The 27,170-nt window shown below is 41.6% G+C and overlaps 1 protein-coding gene across 1 annotated transcript in view; it reads left to right on the top strand.

Annotated features, from left to right (window-relative positions):
• Nucleotides 1-27,170, top strand: part of LOC143268224 (uncharacterized) — a 72,581-nt gene that overhangs the window by 14,927 nt on the left and 30,484 nt on the right. Inside the window, exons 7-13 of the mRNA XM_076549370.1 lie at nucleotides 7,272-7,333; nucleotides 8,064-8,088; nucleotides 11,342-11,449; nucleotides 17,512-17,582; nucleotides 18,315-18,339; nucleotides 24,039-24,109; nucleotides 24,844-24,868. Of these exons, the coding sequence (XP_076405485.1) occupies nucleotides 7,272-7,333; nucleotides 8,064-8,088; nucleotides 11,342-11,449; nucleotides 17,512-17,582; nucleotides 18,315-18,339; nucleotides 24,039-24,109; nucleotides 24,844-24,868 (387 nt within the window). The remainder of the gene's footprint in view (nucleotides 1-7,271; nucleotides 7,334-8,063; nucleotides 8,089-11,341; nucleotides 11,450-17,511; nucleotides 17,583-18,314; nucleotides 18,340-24,038; nucleotides 24,110-24,843; nucleotides 24,869-27,170) is intronic.

Genomic DNA, 27,170 nt, shown 5'->3' on the forward strand with positions numbered 1-27,170 from the left:
AGGCTTTTGCTATACATGGCTTTTTCCAGTATTCTCTATTGTCACGTTGCCATGAATTTAGACTTTACCTACACAGTCCATGTATTGCTTAACTGATTCAGTGATCCTCCTGAAGCTCCATTCTCACTCTGTTGACTGTACCCGGAAACAAGCCGTCAGATCAAATGGACAAACACACAGTTGTTAGGTTCCTCTGTTTTTCTGTCATGAGGCTGACATGACTCCCTGTTATAATGCATTCCCAGTTCCTGAATTCTTAAGGGAAATTTGTCAGGAGCAAGCTGTTGCCCCTCAGGATGTGGAAGGATCTCCCGTTCCTGAAGTAGCACACAAACAACACCAATAAAAATGGAAGGTGCTGTGGGAATTCCATAATTCTGTCCAATTGTGTATACTGTTGCAAATTATTTTCTTTCATATATAAATCTATAGAGAAGCTTAAGACTTTTTCCTATGTAGAATAATACTAATATATCTACGTCTTCAATGTATATACAGCCACAGAATTTAAAATGCATCTGATGTCACCTTATTCAGTAGCATGAACTGGTGGAAACTGAGGCTCATCTTGTATGCATCAGGGTGGTTTCACCGGGTGTAGACAGGAATGGGTGAACCACCCTCTCTCATACTTTCTCTCACATGTGGGTGATGCAGATGGAGTAGGTCTGATGTTCCTCAAAGTGACCTGGTAAAGTTCCAGCGTCTCATGACTGAGGGTGAAATTCACCTTAGATAACAGTGTTCCTGGTTTGATCCAATGAGCAAGGATCCAGGGGTGGTCATGTTACACATTGTGTTAGAGGATCAGGGAGTGGGAAAGATATCAATAAGGACAAGGAAAATGAGAGGGGGGTGTCCTTTTCCTCTTTCAATGGCACAGTGGTAAGCAGAGTCTGGGGAAAGTGTACTTTGCCATTTGAAGACAGTATTTCCCAGGACATTACTCCTTTTTCAAGGGTTGCTTTTTAAAATTTAATGTTTTCCTTTTCTTTCTTGAAAACTTATACAATATATTCTGATCTTGGTTTCCCCTTCTCCATCTCTTCCCAGATTCTCCCCACCTTACCACCCATCCACTATCTTTATCTCTCACTGTAGAAAAGAAACAAGCAAATTAAAAAAGAAAACCAATATATAATCAGTGTAAAAGCACAACAAATACACACACACACACACACACACACACACACACACACTCACACACACACACACTCAAAAAAGCAACATAAAAACACCAAATCAGAAACTATAATATACTTGTAAAAGACCAGTAAGATTTTAAAAATGCTCCCCCAAAAGCAATATGAGACCCAAAAAGTCTACAAAACCATTAAGTATGTTGTGTGTTGGCCATCTACAGCTTGCATGCTTGCATTGGGTCTACCCTTAAGCGTGGTTAATATACCTAATGAGACTCTATTGGAGAAAACTGATTTTTCCCTTGAGTTTGCCAATGAAGATAGCTTCTTGGTTAGGAATGGGAGCTCCTGTTCACTTCCCCCTTTGATGTAGGAAGACACATCTTTAATCTAGATCTTTTGAGCTGGGAAAAGACAAGCAATTGAGGCATGAAGACACATGCCTTTAACTGAGAACTTGAGGCAGGAAGCCACACTTTAATCCAGCCCACACCTCCTGCTGGAAGCCTATATAAGAACATGGAAGAAGGAAGCTTTTGCTCTTTGCCTGATTGTTCTGGTCTTGTTAACAAGTGCATTCCTTCACTGGCATTACAGCCTATTTCTTCCAAAGATCCAAATTAGAAGTGGGTCTTCCTACTTCAACTTAAGAAAAAAATTCCTCACAGATATGCCCTCCATTTTGGGGGGTTAGTTCATTCCAGATGCAAACAAGTTGGCAAGCAATAACCATCACACCTTCTTAAGCAATAATGCCAAGAAGAGTTCATTAGTCATCCCACCTCAGCTAACCTAATAGATATAATCTCACACTTCCATGCCCAGTATTGGGTATCATCCAATTGACTGTTTGACTGTTGAGATTCACCATGATTGTGCCCATGAAGTATTGAGTTCACTTTGTGTACTAACACGATAGAGCCATTCTGTCTGGTGAAGGACAACATTCTCTCTTATACTCACAGAAACCTGTAGATGATAGTCTATTGTAGGCAGAGTTTCTCTGGGTGCTAGCAGCAGCTTCATAAAAACCACATTGAGCTTTAACATAAATTATAAATGTTTACCCAATAGCTCAGGCTTATTACTAACTAGCTCTTACAACTCATTCCTATTAATGTATATTCTCCCATGAGGCTTAGCGCTTTTACGTCTATCCAATTAGGTATGTCTGACTCGTTCTGCATCTGGCTGGCAACTCCTCTGACACCACCCTTCCATATCCCATCATTCTCAATTTGGCTTTCCCACCTAACTTTTTACCTGTTCAGCTATTGGCCATTTAGCTTGTTTATTAAACCAATCACACCAACATATATTCACAGTGTACAAAAGGATTATTCAAGAGCAGTCTAGCAGTTAGGGTCCAATGAAGCAGGCAGAACAGAGCCCTTCCCTTTCTTCCTTCAGGACTTGTCCATGCATAGTCCTCTGTTCACTGTTAACTCCTGCTTCACGTGGCACCAACAGGGTAGAGTGCTGGGTAAAATGGATGTTTACTCTGACAGAACTACCACGTCTCCTATATACTGGCAAGGAAAGGACTAGTGTTAATGGGTAGCTCATTTCCAGCCTATGCACCTCATCCTGGACTGCCATGCAGGATGACTGAGGTGTAAAGAAGGTCAGAGACGTGTCCTTCATCCTTGAGCCTCTGACCTTATGAGTGAGCAGGGATCTGATCTCTGACCCCTACCTTGGCTCTTTTTCATGCATTCTTGATTCTGATTCCAAGATACAGATGGTGTCTTAGGAAGTTCCCATAAGCTAATATCCATGTTCCAAGGGCTGAAGGACATGAGCAATTGGGGATCCACCTTCTTGACACACATCTTGCTACAGGCTGTGTCTGTCCTCTATGTTTTGTATATTTATGACTTTCTCCTGGAGTATCTGACATGGTGGTCTTTGGGCGGCAATGAGTTCATATCTGAGGAGTGTGTTTCCTCCAGGCTCTCATCTCTTTGGTAGGTTGATGGACTTTGATCTTTACAAGTCTGTCTGATCTTCTGCATTGTCTCATTGAACAACTCTGGGCTTGGCTCCTTCTCACAGACAATCTCAGTAGCCTTAATACATTGTGTCTCCTCTCCTTAAACTCAACAGTTATTGCTTCTGAGCAAGGTGTCCCTCCTAGATCTAGGAGCAGTCTCTACCCCCATTATCTTCTTCCTCCCTTCTCTGGTGCATTCCTCTGGGATCATGGGTCCTGTAGACACTGCACCTGGTAATGCATCAAGGTGTGTGATATCCTTTCTACCTGGGAACATTGAAACATTGCTCAAAAGAATGCCCAACTGAGTCTCTTATGTCCCATGTCTCTTTTATTCCATAATTTTCTCTCCCTCACTAAGCTCATCAGAGTCACAAGACAACTTGGAGAGAAGAAGACAAAACAGAAACCTTCTCTGGAGACTGCATGCCCAGAAAGACGGTTGAATCTTAATAGGTTATCTGACTCATGCCCTTGCCTTGTGGGTAGAGGTGAAACCTTGCTGTTGAACAGCTGATACACTTGAATATGAAAAAAGAGAGGGAAGAGTTGAGTCTAAAATCAGCTAGGAAAGGTCTCCTAATCAGATTAGTGTAAAAGAACAACTAAATTACATTAAAAAAACCTGAAAAAGTTTGTCCCAAAATTTATGGAAAGTGACAAAGCCAAACCACTGACTTTTGATGGTCAATTTGGAACTCTCAAACACCTAATGCTCTGACCCCAATTAGTGCAATGTCTGCTAACTTCCTTGACACTGTGTCTACTTTATACCCGTCTGTAGCTGTGCTGCAGGCACCCTCATGTACAGACACCCTCACTTTGCATGGAAATGCAGAAGCCTCTGAGAAGTGTCCACCTTTAGTGCTTTTTTGAAGACAAAACACATGGCCTTCACCTAGGCCTTGCCAAAAATGTACGACTTCTGTGCATGGATCTGGCTACCACTTTATGTCTGAGACTAAGTGGTGGGATGAGTTAAGGGTCCTGGGTGAGCTTTCAAAAGATGGTCCTAGTATTGGCCTCCATAACCTGTTTGGTGTGGCATAGTCACACAGGGTGAAGAGTGAGTATCATGGGTCACAGTCAGCAAAAGGGCTGACAGATGTGCTGCCTTTCTGGGTCTGGGCCTGCCGGTGGGTAGAATGGAAGGAGAGAAGTGATTCAGACTCATAAGAGAGTTGATAAATCTGCCTGGGTCTGGGCATAGAGAGGCTTCATGGGTGGGCAGCACATTATGATAGAACAGGTTTAGAATAGGTTTAGAATACTCCAGAGAGCTGGGTATGGGGCACTTACCTGTGTCCATACCTGAATTGGCATTAGGTTGAGGGTCCCTCATAAAGCTAGGCAGGAAGGACAATGGAGGATGACCCCTGCCAATACCACCACTGAGGGATCTGACACTAGGGGATCAGAATGGAGGGCAAGTGGTAACTGAGTGTGTCGACTAATGCAGGATAGTGCATACCCTCCTCTCGCATCCATGTGCATGAACACTTACCTGCAGCCAAGCAAATGAATCTAATCCACACCTATGATCAACCTACACTCACACATGCACATTCATGCATACCCATGAACAAGAAATCTGAATGGCATGTGGCACAATTGCAATAAATTCATAACCATTTCTGGTTAAAGATGTAGTAAAGTCAATTATTGCCAAATATCATGCCACCATCGGGAAACTTAATCACTTGCATGATTTGCTTGTATTCCCAGATCATTGCACATTGCAGAGATTGTTGATTCCTTGGGTCTCTATTGCATTGGAACTGATTTATGTAACATTTCACTTGCTCAATTTGAGTGTTTATTTCACTCATAAGACCGTCAATCATTAGAAAGCAATTACCTACACAATATTGAGAAAATCTAAAGTTCTCGTTGTTGGTTTAGCTGATTTTATGAACATCACATGAACCCACTAAAATTGATATACTTATGATATGAAATGGATACATAAATATTGTCTCCTTCTGAAAATATGAAATAAAGAAGCAAAATACATTAAATATATAGATTTCCATTAATGAAATGAAATGTTTAAAACTCCTCTCCATGTCCTTTGAAGAATGGAAATTATCATTTCAACAATGCTTGAGTTTGCTAGACAAATCTTTTTAAGAAATTTTTTATTCATTCCACATATTGACCACAGATACCTCCTTCATCCCTTCTGCTCTGCCTCTAGCCTTTCCCCACAGCCTACCACTCATCTCCTCCTTCAAAAATGTATGGCCTCCCATGGAGAGTCAGCAAAACCCAGAACATTCAGCTGAGGAAGGTCCAAGCCCCACACCCTTTCATCAAGGCTGTGCAAGATGTCCCACATTAGGCAATGGGCTCCAAAAAGCTAGCTCATGCTCCAGGGATAGATCCTATTCCTACAGTCAGGGTGCAGTGAAACACACCAAGCTACACAAATATCTCACCCCCACCGAGGGCCCAGTACAGTCCCATGTAAGGCTCCACAGCTGTGGGTCCAGAGTTAATGAGTTCCCACTAGCTTGGTTCAGTTGTTTCTGTAAGTCTTCCCATCATGGTCTTGATGCCCCTTGATCATAGAATCAATCTTCCCTCTCATCGACTGGACTTCTGGAACTCAGCCTGGTGCTTAGCTCTCTGCATGGGTTTCTATCAGTTATTCACTGAAGGCTCTATGATGACAGTTAGGGCTTTTCACCAATCTGATCACCAGGGTAGGACAACTCAGGCACCCTTTCCACTATTGCTAGTAATCTTAGCTGGGGTCATGCCTGTGGATTCCTGGGAACTTCCCTGACCAGGTTTCTCCCTATCCATACCATAATGTCTCCCTCTATCAAGATATCTCTTTCATTGCTCTCCCACTCTGCCCCTGTTCCAGTTCCACCATCCCATTCCCCTATGCTCACATCCCATACAACTACCCTCCATTGTCCCCCATAACCCCCAGTTCACTCAGGAAGTCTCATCTATTTCCCTCTCCCAGGAATTCCTTGCATCCCTCTTAGGTCCTCCTTGTTACCTAGCTTCTCTGGTATGTACTCACTCATAAATGGATACCAGAAGTAAAGAAAAGGGTAACCAAACTACAACCCACAGCTCCAGATAAGATATACAAATATTTTAATATTTGCATATTGATGTTATTCCTTTTCACCAGCCTCACTGGTTATGTTGATGGACAATTTTTGCATCCAACTGAACTTTCAGATGTGCTAACACCTGCTGAATGGATGTCACTCTGGATTCAAAGTTGCCTATTTCATCTTTCAAAATGGTCTTTGCTTCTCCTAGTAGTTCATGGGTTTTTTCTTGAGAGTGGCTAATGAAAGCACTCTCATATATCACTAGGCATTTATCTGCCAACATTCTATCGTTACACATCTTCTAAGTCCTGGAGTTTCTTTTGTATTTCTAGTTCTGCTCTTAGCTTGTGATTCTCTTCCTAGTCCGTGCAAATTTCTTTATGTTTTTTGATCTTGGAGTAAAATGCTGACATCCTATACAGCTGCTTCCTTCATAGTGATTCTCTTCTTTCCAAGTTGAGAGTTTCATGTGAGACTTTTACTACATAAAAGATTGTATTCCTGCCGTCCTCATCTGTCAACTCTTACCTGAAATTGGAATGATAAAAATTGTAAACACACACACTAAAGTTTAAACACAAGTTTGGCCACAGGGAAGGATAAAATTCTTCTTTCCAAGGAAATCGATGCCTTCTCTAAGCCCAATGACCTGGATTTGAAACTCAGAACACACCTGGCAAAAGGGGAGGAACAGATCCCACAAGCTATCCACTGACCTCCACACCCAAAATGAGACTTCACAAGTGGCCCTAAACAGAATACATGTGAAAATGTTAATTTAACAATACACAATCAAAGACAGATTATTTTATGTTGCTTTGGGTGTCCACTGTCTAGAAATGCAACAAATCTCTTACTCATATCTCTCCTGGTCTTTCTCTGCTTTAATTTCCTTCAAGGGAAGACGGTTCAGCAGCTGCCCAACCATCCTGTTCAGTAGGTCTAGTCACATGTCCTAAGTCCATGCACTTTTACCCACATCAAGCAAAGATGCTACATAGGTAGGAAGCAGGACCAAGAGCTGACAGTCTGCAAGCTCATGACTTTCTGTCCCCCTAGGTTTAACGGAAAATGATGACACACTTAGACCAGATGGCCGCACAGAAGAAAATCCCTTGGAGGTAAGAGGGCCTTTTTCTCTCTAAAGTAGAAAGGTTACTTTAGTGATCTTATGTTTCAGAGGATATCCCACTGAACAACAAAACTGAGCAGGCATCATGGGTATTAGAGAGTTAGTTTGGAAGGGGAGAAGAAGAATTGTACCAGCCTGTTCCAAACTGAATAGAGCATCAAAGCATCCAGTGTTAATTATCAGTCTTGTGAGCAGGCTTTTTCTTCTGGAGAAAAAAGATCCTCTTAGATAAAACTTAAAGTTTTGGTTTAGAAGTTGTCAGGCACTTCAGATCCCCTCAATTTCCATGCAGTATGTTCTACAACAGTCATATGGAGCAATCTTCCTATGTCCAGGGTAGGGATGCTGAAGGTTAGACTTTTAACACGTGAGCATTAGTGTAAATAATTGAGGCTACATTGTGGCAGGGTTAATTTCATAGCAGGATCATAAAGATGCTCCAGCATGTTGCAGTGTGGCTTAGGGAACACGCAGCAGAGACCAAACAGATAGTGCCTCTTGATCTGGTGTGGGAACCAGCAAAAGTGGGAAGGGGTACAAGTGAGGAACACCAGTTCTTTTGTGACACCATCATATATACTAAAGCAGAGTCTTTTATTTGAAGACTCTTTCCCACTTTGATTGGCATTATATCATGTTCATATGTGTTTCAATGACCCATGCAAACAGAACTCATCATGACCTAGGCCACAGACTGTTTTCTTTCTTTTATGTTTCAGGTGCGTTGCCGCAGCCAAAGAAGGAGTATGTATTATGGAATCTCTTCCTTAAGACACCCTTTACAAATGAATTTTATAAATACTGGGTATCCTTATATCTAAGCAGCCACTGTGATTTATGCCACCTATTGGGAGCATTTGGACTGTATTTTTTTTTTAAAGTGGACCCCTAAGTTAAAAAAAAAATAGTGGAGGCATTTGTCCATATGCACTGGATTCAGCTATGATGCCTGTAGTTAGTCTGGAATGGTGTATACCAGGCTACATCTAAATCTGTTTTCCCCAAGATAGGTATCTCAATTGCTCAGTCCAATCTACAGGGACAAGCTGTTGAATTACCATATTAGGATACACGCTTGACCTAAAGTATATATGTCAAAGCCCATCACATGTAGTACATTTATTTGTTTGTGTGCTACTCTATGGAAGAATAAACCATGGCACAGAGGTAAATGATGAGGCTGTCCATGCAGATCAAGAGACCTTCTATAGCCCGAGGTCTTGGTAATCCCTAACTTGCAACATCCCAGTATCTGCCTTCAATAGGTCAAAACTGCAGAGATCAGGACCCTGTAGTTACTACCACAGAAGGCAAATGCCCAGGGTATTGTTTCTCATCTACCTACAGACATTCAGAAAAATGAAAGGTTAGAATGCCCACAGGCTTCTAGTCAGATCAGTGATCTGAGAATGGGAGACAGACAATGCATGGGGTGATGTGGCAGAGGTTTTTCCCTTAGAGATTTACAGTACAGTACAGTACTGATTTGGAACACACACACACACACACACACACACACACACACACACACACACACACACACACACACACAAACAGTTAGTTAGAAGAGTAGCCATGCTTTGAAAGAGGGCAAGGAAAGGTTTATGGGTATAGAGGAGGGTTTTCATTGAGAAACAGGCGTGGGAAATGATGTCCTTATTATAGTATCAAATAGGAAAGAAAGATTTTTTAAAGAAATAGTTAGATATGATTGTTTTTGCTTTCTCTTATATTTCTTTTGTCATGTTTGGTTGTTTCTTTCAGAAATTTTTATTTCAAGTGGGAGACAGATAGGGAGTGCATCCAGATGAGGGGGGGGGTTGGGAGGAACTGGCAGGATCAGGGGGAGATGAAACTATAATTTAGGAATATTGTATGAAAAAATCTGTTTCCAACAAAAGGGAAAAAATGAAAAATTAAAAAATTCTCTCATGCAAATTTAAGATCACGATTTTAATAGAACAAAAATAAATGTAATATATATAAAAAATAATTACAAGATTTAGTAAATAGACAACATTAGCATGAGCACAAAAGAGACACTCATCTAAACAATAATATCCACTAGGAACTCCAGTTACCACGTGTCTCTGGATCTGTGCTGAAGCATTTTCTTAACAGAAGGACGTTTTTTAAAGATATATTTATTTTCATTTTGGGTATACAAGTGTTCACCTGCATAAATGTATGTGCACCATTTGTAGCTATGATACATATGCAGACTCAAATTAGCTGTATGGTTACTAGCAACTGGAGTTATAGACTGTTTTGAGCTGTTTTTTCTGTGATAGAAACCAACCAGACCTGTGTCCTCTACAGGAACAGCAGGGGATGTTAACCTCTGGTCTCCTTAGCTCCTGGCAACAGGTTTTTAAATGTGAGCTAGACTCTGGGCTCCAAGGGGACTTCTGCTCACTGGTAGTCAGTGTCCATACTGCCTGTGAGTGGAAGCACTAGGGGGACCACAGGCAGCAGGTAGGAGTGAGAAGAGCATCGTTATTTGCAAAATGGTTTCTGTATATTTGCTCAGGCATGTGCTATGAAGGCCTTTGGCAAAGAAGAGCTAGTTCTTGAGAGAGAATGTGGTTATTGCATACCTACCATTTCTAAGGCCTTGGGTTTGAGCTCCCAGTATGCAAAAGATGTGCTGTGGTTGTATAGCTTTATAAACCTCCTTCAGAGGTGCCGATGGGAGAATTTTAAGTTCAAAGTCATCTATTTCTACAAAGTGGCATTGAGATCACTGTGGGCCAGAGACCGTTTCTCTGAAAAAAAGTGAAAAGAAAACAACAGAGGGGAGTAGGACTTCGTCCATTGCCCGTGTGTCTGTGTGTGGGAAAAGATTCTGGAGAAACAGAGCTTTCATGAAGCAAAGATGAACAGCACCTTGCAAACTCACATGTAGCCTGTGTAGACTACCATTCTTTTAGCTGAACTCAGTTCAGACTGTCCACACAGTTTCAGGGGACATCTGTCACCTACAATGGCACCAGGCTGCTTTTCCAGCCTCTTCCTGTAGAGGGTTTATCCAGGTTTGGTGAGATTAAAAGAGTTTCCTTTCCTCCCATCCTCCACGTGACAGCTTGGTTTAGATTGACTTGGAGCCTGGAAGCATTGGTATCCTCCCAATTTTGTTCCCGAGGTTCAGACTCAGTCACTGAGAGGCCGGTGACAGGTTGAGGATGATAGAGGAAGGTGCTGTTTACTGATCCAGGAATCCCACAGCTCATTTGGGAGGTAGCTCACACTTGGAGTCAGGGACTGCCTGCAGAGCATGTCTCCTGTCAGTTGTTTCTGTCAGGAGAGGTCGTCACTGGCACACAAATGCAGCTGTTACTGCTCCATTGTGTGAAATGTCACAAGTTTTCAAAGCTTCTTACCTTCCTACCTCCCATGGACAATGCCATACATTGTCCATGAGATGTACTACTATATAAGGGGCAGTCAAAGAATGAAGAATAACAGTTCTCCAGTGTTCTAGAGTAAATGAAACAGTTTGTCTGAATTCAGTTACTCCTGTGTAGCTGAAGTCTTCTGGTATCTCACAGACATCACAGGGCACTTCTGAATGCCTGTGCTTTTTCCTATAGTATATATTACAAAGATCTGTATTAGCTTAGTGAGTCCTGTGGGTAGTCCTTAAGAAATTCTTAGGGTCTTAGTGAGCAGCTGGTGAATGGAGCCATTGCAAAGGTGTCATGGGCTCTAAGAAGGATTAGAGTGATACCACTCTGCTCTGACACCACACTCACAAAGTGTGTTCAGTCATGGGGCACTTCCTTCTGCATTGCCACATAAATTAGCTTTTACTTGTCATGTTCATGTAATGCTTAACTGGTTGTACACTATTCAGTGATCCTCCTGAAGCACAATCTCACTCTGATGACTGTACCCGGAAACAAGCAATCAGATCAAATGTACAAACACACAGTTGTTAGTTTCCTCTGTTTTTCTGCCATGAGGCTGACATGAAACTCTATTCTCGATGCATTCCCAGTTTCTCCTTTATTGAAGAGAATTCAGCAGAGAGAAGCAATACCGCATACAGATGTGATGACACCAGAAATCTGTAAATTTTATTCTATAGAAATTCCTAATGAAAAAGGTATGTTGTGAATTCTGTAATTCTGTCCAGTTGTGTAATGTGGTGATAATCATTTTCTTTATATGTAAATCTAAAGAGAAGCTTAAGACTATTTCCCTATGTAGGATAATTCCAATATATCTAAGTCTTCAATGTAAACACAACTACAGATTTTAAAATGCATCTGATGTCACCTTTGGCTCTCATTCAATAGCATGAACTGTTGGAAACTGAGGCTCATTAGTATGAGTCAGGGTGGCTTCACCTGCTGTAGACAGGAATAGGTGAATCACCCTTAATCCTTTCTCCCACATGTGGGTAATGCAGATGGAGTAGAGCTGATGTTCCTAAAAGGAACCTGGCAAAGTTCTAGCATCTCATGACAGAGGGTGAGATTCACCTTAGATAACAATGTTCCAGGTATGATCCAATGAGCAAGAGTCCACTAGTGGTCATGTTATGCATTGTTTTTTCAGTTAGCAATGGGGTAAAGATTTCATTAAGGACAACAAAAATAGGAGGTATCTGTTCTGTTCCTGTTACAAGGACATAATGGAAAGTGAGCAGAGTGTGCTATTTAATGTGCTTTGCTTATCCTCTCATTGGTACACATTTCCTCAGAACATTTACTGTTTTAAGTCTGTGATACTACCAATAATTCACGGTTTGGGATGGACTTACTAGCTCTGCATTGTAACTATGCCTGCCTGGATAATTTATTCAGTTGTTGTCACAAAATCTTGTGAAGATAACCTAAAAGGGAAATGGTACATTTTCAATATAGTCTCAGCTTATAGACTGTAACACAGGGTAATTATATATACAGGCAGGAATCTGTGGCAGAGTCCCGTTATAACATGTCAGCGACCAGAAGATTTAATGCTCATGCTCAGCTTACCTTTTTATATATCCTTGATCCCTTCCTAAGCCATGATGTCATGCAGAGTTCAGTAGTCTTTCCACCTCACCTAACCTAAACTGCTCTAATCTCACACTTGCTGCCCAGTACTGGGTATCATCCAATTGACTGTTGAGATTCACCATGACAGTGCCCATGAAGTGTTGTGTTCACTTTGTGTCCTTACCTGTGATAGATCCACTGTGTCTGGGGAGGAACAGTATTCTCTCTTGTACTCTAAGGAACCTGTAGGTGATAGTCTAGCAGAGTAAGCCCAATGATAAAGGAAGAACAGAGCCCTTCCATTTCTTCCTTCAGGACTTGTAGCAGTCCATGCATAGTCCTCTGTTCACTTTTAACTCCTGCTTCACGTGGCACCAACAGTGTAGACTGCTGGGTAAAATGGCTGTTTAGTCTGACACAACGACCAAATCTGCAATATACTGGCAAGGAAGGGCCTAGTGTTAATGTGTAGCTCATTTCCAGCCTATGTGCCTCATCCTGGACTGCCATGCAGGATGACTGAAGTGTAAAGGAGGTCAGAGACTTGTCCTTCATCCTTGAGCCTCTGACCTTATGAGTGAGCAGGGATCTGATCTCTGACCCCTGCCTTGGCTCTTTTTCATGCATTCTTGATTCTGATTCCAAGATACTGAGGGTGTCTTAGGAAGTTCCCATAAGCTAATATCCATGTTCCAAGAGCTGAAGGACATGAGCAATTGGGGAGCAACCTTCTTGGCACACATCTTGCTACAGGCTGTGTCTGTCCTCTATGTTTGTATATTTATGACTTTCTCCTGGAGTATCTGACATGGTGGTCTTTGGGCGGCAATGAGTTCATATCTGAGGAGTGTGTTTCCTCCAGGCTCTCATCTCTTTGGTAGGTTGATGGACTTTGATCTTTACAAGTCTGTCTGATCTTCTGCATTGTCTCATTGAACAACTCTGGGCTTGGCTCCTTCTCACAGACAATCTCAGTAGCCTTAATACATTGTGTCTCCTCTCCTTAAACTCAACAGTTATTGCTTCTGAGCAAGGTGTCCCTCCTAGATCTAGGAGCAGTCTCTACCCCCATTATCTTCTTCCTCCCTTCTCTGGTGCATTCCTCTGGGATCATGGGTCCTGTAGACACTGCACCTGGTAATGCATCAAGGTGTGTGATATCCTTTCTACCTGGGAACATTGAAACATTGCTCAAAAGAATGCCCAACTGAGTCTCTTATGTCCCATGTCTCTTTTATTCCATAATTTTCTCTCCCTCACTAAGCTCATCAGAGTCACAAGACAACTTGGAGAGAAGAAGACAAAACAGAAACCTTCTCTGGAGACTGCATGCCCAGAAAGACGGTTGAATCTTAATAGGTTATCTGACTCATGCCCTTGCCTTGTGGGTAGAGGAGAAACCTTGCTGTTGAACAGCTGATACACTTGAATATGAAAAAAGAGAGGGAAGAGTTGAGTCTAAAATCAGCTAGGAAAGGTCTCCTAATCAGATTAGTGTAAAAGAACAACTAAATTACATTAAAAAAAAACCTGAAAAAGTTGTCCCAAAATTTATGGAAAGTGACAAAGCCAAACCACTGACTTTTGATGGTCCATTTGGAACTCTCAAACACCTAATGCTCTGACCCCAATTAGTGCAATGTCTGCTAATTTCCTTGACACTGTCTCTACTTTATACCCGTCTGTAGCTGTGCTGCAGGCAGCCTCATGTACAGACACCCTCTTTTTACATGGAAAGGCAGATGCCTCTGAGAAATATCCACCTTTAGTGCTTTTTTGAAGACAAAACACATGGCCTTCACCTAGGCCTTGCCAAAAATGTATGACTTCTATTCATGGATCTGGCTACCACTTTATGTCTGAGACTAAGTGGTGGGATGAGTTAAGGGTCCTGGGTGAGATTTCAAAAGATGGTCCTAGTATTGGCCTCCATAATCTGTTTGGTGTGGCATAGTCACACAGGGTGAAGAGTGAGTATCATGGGTCACAGTCAGCAAAAGGGCTGACACATGTGCTGCCTTTCTGGGTCTGGGCCTGCTGGTGGGTGGAATGGAAGGAGAGAAGTGATTCAGACTCATAAGAGAGTTGATAAATCTGCCTGGGTCTGGGAATAGAGGGCCTTCATGGGTGGGCAGCACATTATGATAGAACAGGTTTAGAATAGGTTTAGAATACTCCAGAGAGCCTGGGTATGGGGCACTTGCTTGTGTCCATACCTGAATTGGCATTAGGTTGAGGGTCCTTCATAAAGCTAGGCAAGAAGGACTATGGAGGATGACCCCTGCCAATACCACCAGTGAGGGTTCTGACACTAGGGGATCAGAATGGAGGGCAGGTGGTAACTGAGTGTGTGGACTAATGCAGGATAGTCCACACCCTCCTCTCACATCCATGCACAGGAACACTTACCTGCAACCAAGCAAATGCATCTAATCCACACCTATTATCAAAACTACACTCACACATGCACATTCATGCATACCCATGAACAAGAAATCTGAATGGCATGTGGCACAATTACAATAAAATCATAACCATTTGTGGTTAAAGTTGTAGTAAAGTTTAATTATTGGCAAATATCATGCCACCATTGAGATACTTAATCACTTGCATGATTTGCTTGAGTTTCCATGTCATTGCTCGTTGCAGAGATTGTTTTCTTGGGTCTCTATTGCATTGGAACTGATTTATGTAACATTTCACTTGCTCAATTCGATTGTTTATTTCACTCATAAGACCGTCAATCATTAGAAAGCAATTACCTACACAATGTTTAGTAAATCTAAAGTTCTCATTGTTATGGTTTAGCTGATTTTATGAATATCACATGAACCTACTAAAATTGATATACTTATGATATAAATGGAACATGAATATTGTCTCCTTCTCAACATATGAAATAAAGAAGCAATATATGTTAAATACACAGATTTCCATTAATGAAATGAAATGATTAAAACTCCCCTCCAAGTCCTTTGAAGAATGGAAATTATCATTTAAATCAATGCTTGAGTGTGCTAGACAAACATCTTTTTAGGAAACTATTTATTCATTTCACATAGCAACCACAAATTTGTCCCTCATTCCTCCCTCTCCCGTCTTTTCCCCCAGCCTACCCCTCATCCCCTCCATCAAAAATGTATGGCCTCCTATGGAGAGTCAGCAAAGCCCAGAACATTCAGCTGAGGCAGGTCCACACCTCTCCCCTTTCATCAAGGCTGTGCAAGGTGTCCCTACCATGGGCAATGGGCTCCAAAAGCCAGTTCATGCTCCAGGGATAGATCCTATTCCCACTGTCAGGGTGCCATGAAACACACCAAGCTACACAACGGTCTTGCCCAGGCAAAGGCCCAGTCCATTCCCATGCATGATCCACAGCTGTGGGTCCAAAGTTCATGAGTGCCCACCAGCTTAGTTTAGTTGTATCTGTCTTCCCATCATGGTCTTGATGCCCCTTGCTCATAGAATTACTCTTCCCTCTCTTCCACTGAACATGCTTGGCCATGGCTCTCTGCATCTGTTTCCATCAGTTACTAGATGAAGGCTCTTTATGACAGTTAGGGTAGTCACCAATCTGATCACCAGGGTAGGCTAGCTCAGGCAACCTTTCCACAACTGTTAGTAATCTAAGTTGGGTCATGCCTGTGGATTCCAGGGAACTTCCCTGACCAGGTTTCTCCCTATCCCCATGATGTCTCCTTCTATCAAGTTATCTCTTTCATTGCTCTCCCATGCTACCCATCCCATTCCCTGCTCAACCGTCCCATTTCCCTATGCCCCGATCCCATATCCCTACTTTCCATTGTCCCACCCTAACCCCCAGGTTTCTCATCTATTTCCCCTTCTGAGGGCGTTCCTCATGTCCCTTTTAGGGTCCTCCTTGTTATCTAGCATCTCTGGTATTTACTCACTCATTAGTATATACCAGAAGTAAAGCAAAGTTAACCAAACTACAACCCACAGCTCCATAGAAGATAGACAAATATTTTAAATGCATGCTGATATGTATCCTTTTCACCAGCCTCACTGGTTATGTTGATGGACAATTTTTGCATCCAACTGAACTTTCAGATGTGCTAACACCTGCTGAATGGATGTCACTCTGGATTCAAAGTTGCCTATTTCATCTTTCAAAATGGTCTTTGCTTCTCCTAGTAGTTCATGGGGTTTTTTCTTGAGAGTGGCTAATGAAAGCACTCTCATATATCACTAGGCATTTATCTGCCAACATTCTATCGTTACACATCTTCTAAGTCCTGGAGTTTCTTTTGTATTTCTAGTTCTGCTCTTAGCTTGTGATTCTCTTCCTAGTCCGTGCAAATTTCTTTATGTTTTTTGATCTTGGAGTAAAATGCTGACATCCTATACAGCTGCTTCCTTCATAGTGATTCTCTTCTTTCCAAGTTGAGAGTTTCATGTGAGACTTTTACTACATAAAAGATTGTATTCCTGCCGTCCTCATCTGTCAACTCTTACCTGAAATTGGAATGATAAAAATTGTAAACACAGCCGGGCGGTGGTGGCGCACGCCTTTAATCCCAGCACTCGGGAGGCAGAGGTGGGTGGATCTCTGTGAGTTGGAGGCCAGCCTGGGCTACCAAGTGAGCTCCAGGAAAGGCGCAAAGCTGCACAGAGAAACCCTGTCTCGAAAAACAAAAAAAAAAAAAAAAAAATTGTAAACACACACACAAATTAAACACAAGTTTGGCCATAAGGAAGGAAAAAATTCTTCTTTCCAAGGATATCAATGCCTTCTCCAAGCCCGATGACCTGGATTTGAAACTCAGGACACACCTGGCAAAAGGGGAGGAACAGATTCCACAAGCTATCCACTGATCTCCACACGTAAAACGAGACCTCACAAGTGGCCCTCCAAACAGAATACATGTGAAAATGTTAATTTAACAATACACAATCAAAGACAGATTATTTTATGTTGCTTTGGGTGTCCACTGTCTAGAAATGCAACAAATCTCTTACTCATATCTCTCCTGGTCTTTCTCTGCTTTAATTTCCTTCAAGGGAAGACGGTTCAGCAGCTGCCCAACCATCCTGTTCAGTAGGTCTAGTCACATGTCCTAAGTCCATGCACTTTTACCCACATCAAGCAAAGATGCTACATAGGTAGGAAGCAGGACCAAGAGCTGACAGTCTGCAAGCTCATGACTTTCTGTCCCCCTAGTAATACCGGAAAATGATGAAAACACACTTAGACGAGATGGCCGCACAATGACAGAAGAAAATTCGTCGGAGGTAAGAGAGCCTTTTTCTCTCTAAAATAGAAAGGTTACTTTAGTGATCTTACGTTTCAGAGGATATCCCACTGAACAACAAAACTGAGCAGGCATCATGGGTATTAGAGAGTTAGCTTAGGAAGGGGAGAAGAAGAATTGTACCAGCCTGTTCCAAACTGAATAGAGCATCAAAGCATCCAGTGTTAATTATCAGTCTTGTGAGCAGGCCTTTTCTTCTGGAGAAAAAAGGTTCTCTTTAGATAAAACTTAAAGTTTTGGTTTAGAAGTTGTCAGGCACTTCAGATCCCCTCAATTTCCATGCAGTATGTTCCACAACAGTCATATGGAGCAAGCTTCTTATGTCTAGTGTGGGGTTGTAGGTGGTTAGACTTTTAATACATGAGCATTAGTGTAAATAATTGAAGCTACATTGTGGCAGGGTTAATTTCATAGCAGGATCATAAAGATGCTCCAGCATGTTGCAGTGTGGCTTAGGGAACACGCAGCAGAGACCAAACAGATAGTGCCTCTTGATCTGGTGTGGGAACCAGCAAAAGTGGGAAGAGGTACAAGTGAGGAACCCCAGTTCTTTTGTGACACCATCATATATACTAAAGCAGAGTCTTTTATTTGAAGACTCTTTCCCACTTTGATTGGCATTATATCATGTTCATATGTGTTTCAAGGACCCATGTAAACAGAACTCATCATGACCTAAGCCACAGACTGTTTTCTTTTCTTTACATTTCAGGTAAATTGCAGAAACCGAAGACGAGGTATGTATTATGGAATCTCTTTCTTAAGACACCTTTTAGAAATGAATTGTATAAATACTGGGTATCCTAATGTCTAACCAGGCACTGTGATCTATGCCACCTATTGGGAAGAATTTGGACTGTACATTTTAAAAAGTGGGCCTCTAAGTTAAAAACAAAATTCTAGAGGCATTTTTCCATATGCCCTGGAATCAGCTACAATGCCTGTAGTTAGTCTGGAATGGGTGCACCACCCTCTAATTCTTTCTCCCACATGTGGGTGATGCAGATGGAGTAGAGCTGATGTTCCTCAAGGCACCTTGTTCCAATGTCTCATGACTGAGGGTGAAATTCAACTCAGTGAATTTGGATCAGTGTACCTGGTTTGAATCAATGAGCAAGGGTCCACTAGTGGTCATGTTATGCATTGTCTTTGAGTTAGGAATGTGGTCAAGATTTCATTAAGGACAAGGAAAATAGAAGGTTCTTGTTCTATTCCAATTACAGGGACATGATGGAAAGTGAGCAGAGTGTGCTATTAAATGTGCTTTGCTTATCCTCCTCTCCTTTGTACACATTTCCCCAGAACATTTATTCTTTAAGTCCGTGATACTACCAAACTTTCAAGGTTTGGGATTCAGTTACTAGCTCTGCATTTTACTTCTGCCTGTCTGAATAATTTGTTCAGTTGTTGTTAAAAATTCCAGTGAAGATAACCTAAAAGGGAAATGGTAGATTTTTCAATATAGTCTCAGCTTATAGGCTGTAACACAGGGTAATTATATATACAGGCAGGAGTCTGTGGCAGAGTCCCGTTATAACATGTCAGCGACCAGAAGATTTAATGCTCATGCTCAGCTTACCTTTTTATATATCCTTGATCCCTTCCTAAGCCATGATGTCATGCAGAGTTCAGTAGTCTTTCCACCTCACCTAAACTAAACTGCTCTAATCTCACACTTGCTGCCAAGTACTGGGTATCATCCAATTGACTGTTGAGATTCACCATGACAGTGCCCATGAAGTGTTGTGTTCACTTTGTGTACTTACCTGTGATAGAGCCAATGTGGCTGGTGAGGAACAGTATTCTCTCTTTTACTCTAAGGAACAAGATAGTCTTGTAGGTGATAGTCTTGCAGAGTAAGCCCAATGATAAAGGAAGAACAGAGCCCTTCCATTTCTTCCTTCAGGACTTGTAGCAGTTCATGCATAGTCCTCGGTTCACTTTTAACTCCTGCTTCATGTGGCACCAACAGTGTAGAGTGCTGGGTAAAATGGATGTTTACTCTGACAGAACTACCACGTCTGCAATATACTGGCAAAGAAAGGCCTAGTGTTAATGTGTAGCTCATTCCCAGCCCGTGTGCCTCATTTTAGACTCCATGCAGGATAACTGAGGTGTAAAGGAGGTCAGAGACTTTTCCTTCATCCTTGAGCCTCTGACCTTATGAGTGAGCAGGGATCTGATCTCTGACCCCTGCCTTGGCTCTTTTTCATGCATTCTTGATTCTGATTCCAAGATACAGATGGTGTCTTAGGAAGTTCCCATAAGCTAATACCCATGTTCCAAGGGTTGAAGGACATGAGCAATTGGGGATCCACCTTCTTGACACACATCTTGCTACAGGCTGTGTCTGTCCTCTATGTTTTGTATATTTATGACTTTGTACTCGAGTATCTGACATGGTGGTCTTTGGGCAGAAATGAGTTCATATCTGACAAGTGTGTTTCCTCCAGGCTCTCCCGTCTTTGGTAGGTTGATGGACTTTGATCTTTACAAGTCTGTCTGATCTTCTGCATTGTCTCATTGAACTACTTTGGCCTTGGCTCCTTTTCATAGACAATCTCAGTAGCCTTAATACAATGTGTCTCCTCTCCTTAAACTCAGCAGCTATTGCTTCTGAACAAGGTGTCCCTCCTAGATCTAGGAGCAGTCTCTACCCCCATTATCTTCCTCCTCCCTTCTCTGGTACCTACCTCTGGAATACTTAGTGTTATAGACACTGCATCTGGTAATACATCAAGGTGTGGGATATTCTTTCTACCTGGGAACATTGAAACATTGCTCAAAAGAATGCCCATCTGAGTCTCTTATGATACTGGTGGGTAGAAGTGAAAGCCTGCTGTTGAACACCTAATGCACTTGAATATGAGAAAAGAGAGGGAAGAGTTGAGTCTAAAATCAGCTAGGAAAGATTTCCTAATCAGATTAATGTAAAAGAATAACTAAATTATAAAAAAAACTGAAGGAAATTTTTCTAAAATTTATGGAAAGTGACAAAGCCAAACCACTGACTTTTGATGGTCAATTTGGAACTCTCGAACACCTAATGCACTGACACCAATTAGTGCAATGTCTGCTAACTTCCTTGACACTGTCTCTACTTTATACCCGTCTGTAGCTGTGCTGCAGGCAGTCTCATGTACAGACACCCTCATTTTGCATGGAAAGGCAGACGCCTCTGAGAAGTATCCACCTTTAGTGCTTTTTTTAAAGACAACACATATGGCCTTCACCTAGGCCTTGCCAAAAATGTACGACTTCTATGCATGGATCTGGCTACCACTTGTGTCTGAGACTAAGTGGTGGGATGAGTTAAGGGTCCTGGGTGAGATTTCAAAAGATGGTCCTAGTATTGGCCTCCATAATCTGTTTGGTGTGACATAGTCACACAGGGTGAAGAGTGAGTATCATGGGTCACAGTTAGGAAAAGGGCTTACACATGTGCTGCCTTTCTGGGTCTGGGCCTGCTGGTGGGTGGAATGGAAGGAGAGAAGTGATTCAGACTCATAAGAGAGTTGATAAATCTGCCTGGGTCTGGGCATAGAGGGCCTTCATGGGTTAGTAGCACTATATGATAGAACAGGTTTAGAATAGGTTTAGAATACTCCAGAGAGCCTGGGTATGGGGCACTTGCCTGTGTCCATACCTGTTTTGGCATTAGGTTGAGGGTCCTTCATAAAGCTAGGCAGGAAGGACTATGGAGGATGACCCCTGCCAATACCACCAGTGAGGGTTCTGACACTAGGGGATCAGAATGGAGGGCAGGTGGTAACTGAGTGTGTGGACTAATGCAGGATAGTGCATACCCTCCTCTCACATCCATGCACACGAACACTTACCTGCAACCAAGCAAATGCATCTAATCCACACCTATGATCAAAACTACACTCACACATGCACATTCATGCATACCCATGAACAAGAAATCTGAATGGCATGTGCACAATTACAATAAAATCATAACAATTTGTGGTTAAAGTTGTAGTAAAGTTAATTTTTGCCAAATATCATGCCACCATTGAGATACTTAATCACTTGCATCATTTGCTTGAGTTTCCATGTCATTGCTCATTGCAGAGAATGTTTTCTTGGGTCTCTATTGCATTGGAACTGATTTATGTAACATTTCACTTGCTCAATTCGAGTGTTTACTTCACTCATAAGACCATCAATCATTAGAAAGCAATTACCTACACAATGTTTATTAAATCTAAAATTCTCCCTGTTGTTGGTTTAGCTGATTTTATGAATATCACATGAACCTACTAAAATTGATATACTTATGATATAAATGGATACATGAATATTGTCTCCTCTGAATATATGAAAAAAGAAGCAATATACGTTAAATACACAGATTTCCATTAATGAAATGAAATGATTAAAACTCCCCTCCAAGTCCTTTGAAGAATGGAAATTATCATTTAAAAAAATGCTTGAGTGTGCTAGACAAACATCTTTTTAGGAATCTCTTTATTCATTTCACATACAAACCACAAATTTGTCCCTCATTCCTCCCTCTCCCGTCTTTCCCCCCAGCCTAACCCTCATCCCCTCCATCAAAAATGTATGGCCCCCCATGGAGAGTCAGCAAGCCCAGAACATTCAGCTGAGGCAGGTCCACACCTCTCCCCTTTCATCAAGGCTGTGCAAGGTGTCCCTACCATGGGCAATGGGCTCCAAAAGCCAGTTCATGCTCCAGGGATAGATCCTATTCCCACTGTCAGGGTGCCATGAAACACACCAAGCTACACAACGGTCTTGCCCAAGCAAAGGCCCAGTCCATTCCCATGCATGATCCACAGCTGTGGGTCCAAAGTTCATGAGTGCCCACCAGCTTAGTTTAGTTGTATCTGTCTTCCCATCATGGTCTTGATGCCCCTTGCTCATAGAATTACTCTTCCCTCTCTTCCACTGAACATGCTTGGCCATGGCTCTCTGCATCTGTTTCCATCAGTTACTAGATGAAGGCTCTTTATGACAGTTAGGGTAGTCACCAATCTGATCACCAGGGTAGGCTAGCTCAGGCAACCTTTCCACCACTGCTAGTATTCTAAGTTGGGTCATGCCTGTGGATTCCAGGGAACTTCCCTGACCAGGTTTCTCCCTATCCCCATGATGTCTTCCTCTATCAAGTTATCTCTTTCATTGCTCTCCCAAGCTACCCATCCCATCCCCTGCTCAACCGTCCCATTTCCCTATGCCCCGATCCCATATCCCTACTTTCCATTGTCCCACCCTAACCCCCAGGTTTCTCAGGAGTTCTCATCTATTTCCCCTTCTGAGGGCGTTCCTCGCGTCCCTTTTAGGGTCCTCCTTGTTATCTAGCATCTCTGGTATTTACTCACTCATTACCAGAAGTAAAGCAAAGTTAACCAAACTACAACCCACAGCTCCATAGAAGATAGACAAATAGTTTAAATGTATGCTGATATGATTCCTTTTCATCAGCCTCACTGGTTATGTTGAAGGATAATTTTGCATCCAACTGAACTTTCAGATGTGCTAACACCTGCTGAATGGATGTCACTCTGGATTCAAAGTTGCCTATTTCATCTTTCAAAATGGTCTTTGCTTCTCCTAGTAGTTCATGGGTTTTTTTCTTGAGAGTGGCTAATGAAAGCACTCTCATATATCACTAGGCATTTATCTGCCAACATTCTATCGTTACACATCTTCTAAGTCCTGGAGTTTCTTTTGTATTTCTAGTTCTGCTCTTAGCTTGTGATTCTCTTCCTAGTCCATGCAAATTTCTTTATGTTTTTTGATCTTGGAGTAAAATGCTGACATCCTATACAGCTGCTTCCTTCATAGTGATTCTCTTCTTTCCAAGTTGAGAGTTTCATGTGAGACTTTTACTACATAAAAGATTGTATTCCTGCCGTCTTCATCTGTCAACTCTTACCTGAAATTGGAATGATAAAAATTGTAAACACAAACACTAAAGTTTAAACACAAGTTTGGTCACAGGGAAGGATAAAATTCTTCTTTCCAAGGATATCGATGCCTTCTCTAAGCCCAATGACCTGGATTTGAAACTCAGAACACACCTGGCAAAAGGGGAGGAACAGATCCCACAAGCTATCCACTGACCTCCACACCCAAAATGAGACCTCACAAGTGGCCCTAAACAGAATACATGTGAAAATGTTAATTTAACAATACACAATCAAAGACAGATTATTTTATGTTGCTTTGGGTGTCCACTGTCTAGAAATGCAACAAATCTCTTACTCATATCTCTCCTGGTCTTTCTCTGCTTTAATTTCCTTCAAGGGAAGACGGTTCAGCAGCTGCCCAACCATCCTGTTCAGTAGGTCTAGTCACATGTCCTAAGTCCATGCACTTTTACCCACATCAAGCAAAGATGCTACATAGGTAGGAAGCAGGACCAAGAGCTGACAGTCTGCAAGCTCATGACTTTCTGTCCCCCTAGTAATACCGGAAAATGATGAAAATACACTTAGACAAGATGGCCGCACAATGACAGAAGAAAATTCATCGGAGGTAAGAGAGCCTTTTTCTCTCTAAAATAGAAAGGTTACTTTAGTGATCTTATGTTTCAGAGGATATCCCACTGAACAACAAAACTGAGCAGGCATCATGGGTATTAGAGAGTTAGCTTAGGAAGGGGAGAAGAAGAATTGTACCAGCCTGTTCCAAACTGAATAGAGCATCAAAGCATCCAGTGTTAATTATCAGTCTTGTGAGCAGCTTTTTCTTCTGGAGAAAAAAGGTTCTCTTTAGATAAAACTTAAAGTTTTGGTTTAGAAGTTGTCAGGCACTTCAGATCCCCTCAATTTCCATGCAGTATGTTCCACAACAGTCATATGGAGCAAGCTTCTTATGTCTAGTGTGGGGTTGCAGGTGGTTAGACTTTTAACACATGAGCATTAGTATAAATAATTGAGGCTACATTGTGGCAGGGTTAATTTCATAGCAGTATCATAAAGATGCTCCAGCATGTTGCAGTGTGGCTTAGGGAACATGCAGCAGAGACCAAACAGATAGTGCCTCTTGATCTGGTGTGGGAACCAGCAAAAGTGGGAAGAGGTACAAGTGAGGAACCCCAGTTCTTTTGTGACACCATCATATGATATACTAAAGCAGAGTCTTTTATTTGAAGACTCTTTCCCACTTTGATTTGCATTATACCATGTTGATATGTGTTTCAATGTCCCATGCAAACAGAACTCATCATGACCTAGGCCACAGACTGTTTTCTTTTCTTTACATTTCAGGTGCATTGCAGAAATCGAAGACGAAGTATGTATTATGGAATCTTTTTCCTAAGACACGTTTTAGAAATGAACTGTGTAAATACTTGGTATCCTTATATCTAACCAGCCACTGTGATCTATGACACTGGGAAGCATTTGGACTGTATTTTTTAAAAAGTGGGTCTCTAAGTTAAAAAAATAGTGGAGGCATTTGTCCATGTGCACTGGATTCAGCTATGATGCCTGTAGTTAGTCTGGAATGGTGTACACCAGGCCACATCTAAATCTGTTTTTTCCCAAGATAGGTATCCCAATTGCTCAGTCCAATCTACAGGGACAAGCTGTTGAATTACCCTATTAGGATACACACTTGACCTTTATAAAGTATATATGTTCAAAGCCCATCATATGCAGTACATTTATTTGTTTGTGTGCTACTCTGTGAAAGAATAAACCATGGCACAGAGATAAGTGATGAGGCTGTCCATGGAGATGAAGAGACCTTCTATAGCCCCAGCACTTGGTAATCCCTAACTTGGAACATCCCAGTATCTGCCTTCAATAGGTCAAAACTGCAGAGATCAGGACCCTGTAGTGACTACCACAGAGAGCCCAGGGCATTACTTCTCATCTACATACAGACATTCCGAAGAATGAAAGGTTAGAAAGCACACAGGCTTCTAGTCAGATCACTGATTCTGAGAATGGGAAACAGATACTGCATGGCGAGATGGGGCAGGTGTGTTTCATTTAGAATTTTATAGTACATGGATTAATCCAGTAAGAACTAATGAAAAATGGAAGAAACACTTCTCAGAAAAAGAATACAACAATTGTTTATACAATGCTCAGCCCTGAACACATATACATATAAAGCATAAAAGTAATATTATGTATACTGATCAGGTTCTATTTATTTGATTTGGAACACACACACACACACACACACACACACACACACACACACACACACACTCCAGTTAGTGAGAAAAGGAGCCATGTTTTGAAAGAGAGCAAGGAAAGGTTTATGGGTCTAGAGGAGGGTTTTCATTGAGAAACAGGTGTGGGAAATGATGTCCTTATTATAATATCAAAAAAAAAGATTTTTTAAAGAAATAGTTTGATATGATGGTTTTTCTATATCTTATATTTCTTTTGTCATGTTTGGTTGTTATCTTTCAGAAATTTTTTTCTAGTGGGAGACAGACAGAATGGATCCAAATGAGATGGGAGATTGGGAGGAACTGGCAGGAACAAGGGGAGGAGAAACTATAATTTGGAATATTGTATGAAAAAAATCCATTTCCAACAAAAGGGAAAAAATGAAAAATTTAAAAATTCTCTCATGCAAATTTAAGATCAAGATTTTAATAGAAAAAATGAAAGTACTATATATCAAAAAGAAATAAATGATTTAGCAAAAAAAAACCAATAGCATGAGCACAAAAGAGACACTCATCTTAACAACAGTGTCCACTAGGAACTCCAGTTACCTCTTGGCTCTGGATCTGAGCTGACACATTTTCCTAATAGGAGGATGTTTTTAAAGATATATTTATTTTTATTTTGTGTATATGAGTGTTCACCTGTATGAATGTATGTGCACCATTTGTATCTATGATACATATGCAGACTCAAATTAGCTGTATGGTTTCTAGCAACTGGAGTTATAGACTATTTTGAGCTATTTTTTCTGTGTTAGAAACCAACCAGACCTGTGTCCTCTGCAGGAACAGCAGGGGATGTTAACCTCTGGTCTCCTTAGCTCCTGGAAACAGGTTTTTAAATGTGAGCTAGACTCTGGGCTCCAAGGGGACTTCTGCTCACTGGTAGTCAGTGTCCATACTGCCTGTGAGTGGGAACACTAGGGGGACCACAGGCAGCAGGTAGGAGTAAGAAGAGCATCGTTATTTGCAAAATGGTTTCTGTATATTTGCTCAGGCATGTGCTATGAAGGCCTTTGGCAAAGAAGAGCTAGTTCTTGAGAGAGAATGTGGTTATTGCATACCTACCATTTCTAAGGCCTTGGGTTTGAGCTCCCAGTATGCAAAAGATGTGCTGTGGTTGTATAGCTTTATAAACCTCCTTCAGAGGTGCTGATGGGAGAATTTTAAGTTCAAAGACATCCATTTCTACAAAGTGACATTGAGATCACTGTGGGCCAGAGACCTTTTCTCTAAAAAAAAGTGAAAAGAAAACAACAGAGGGGAGTAGGACTTCGTCCATTGCCCCTGTGTCTGTGTGGGAGAAGATTCTGGAGAAACAGAGCTTTCATGAAGAATGGATGAGCAGCATCTTGCAAACTCACACGTAGCCTGTGTAGACTACCATTCTGTTAGCTGAACTCA

Source organism: Peromyscus maniculatus, chromosome 12, assembly GCF_049852395.1.
Source record: "Peromyscus maniculatus bairdii isolate BWxNUB_F1_BW_parent chromosome 12, HU_Pman_BW_mat_3.1, whole genome shotgun sequence".
Taxonomy (NCBI): Eukaryota; Metazoa; Chordata; class Mammalia; order Rodentia; family Cricetidae; genus Peromyscus; species Peromyscus maniculatus.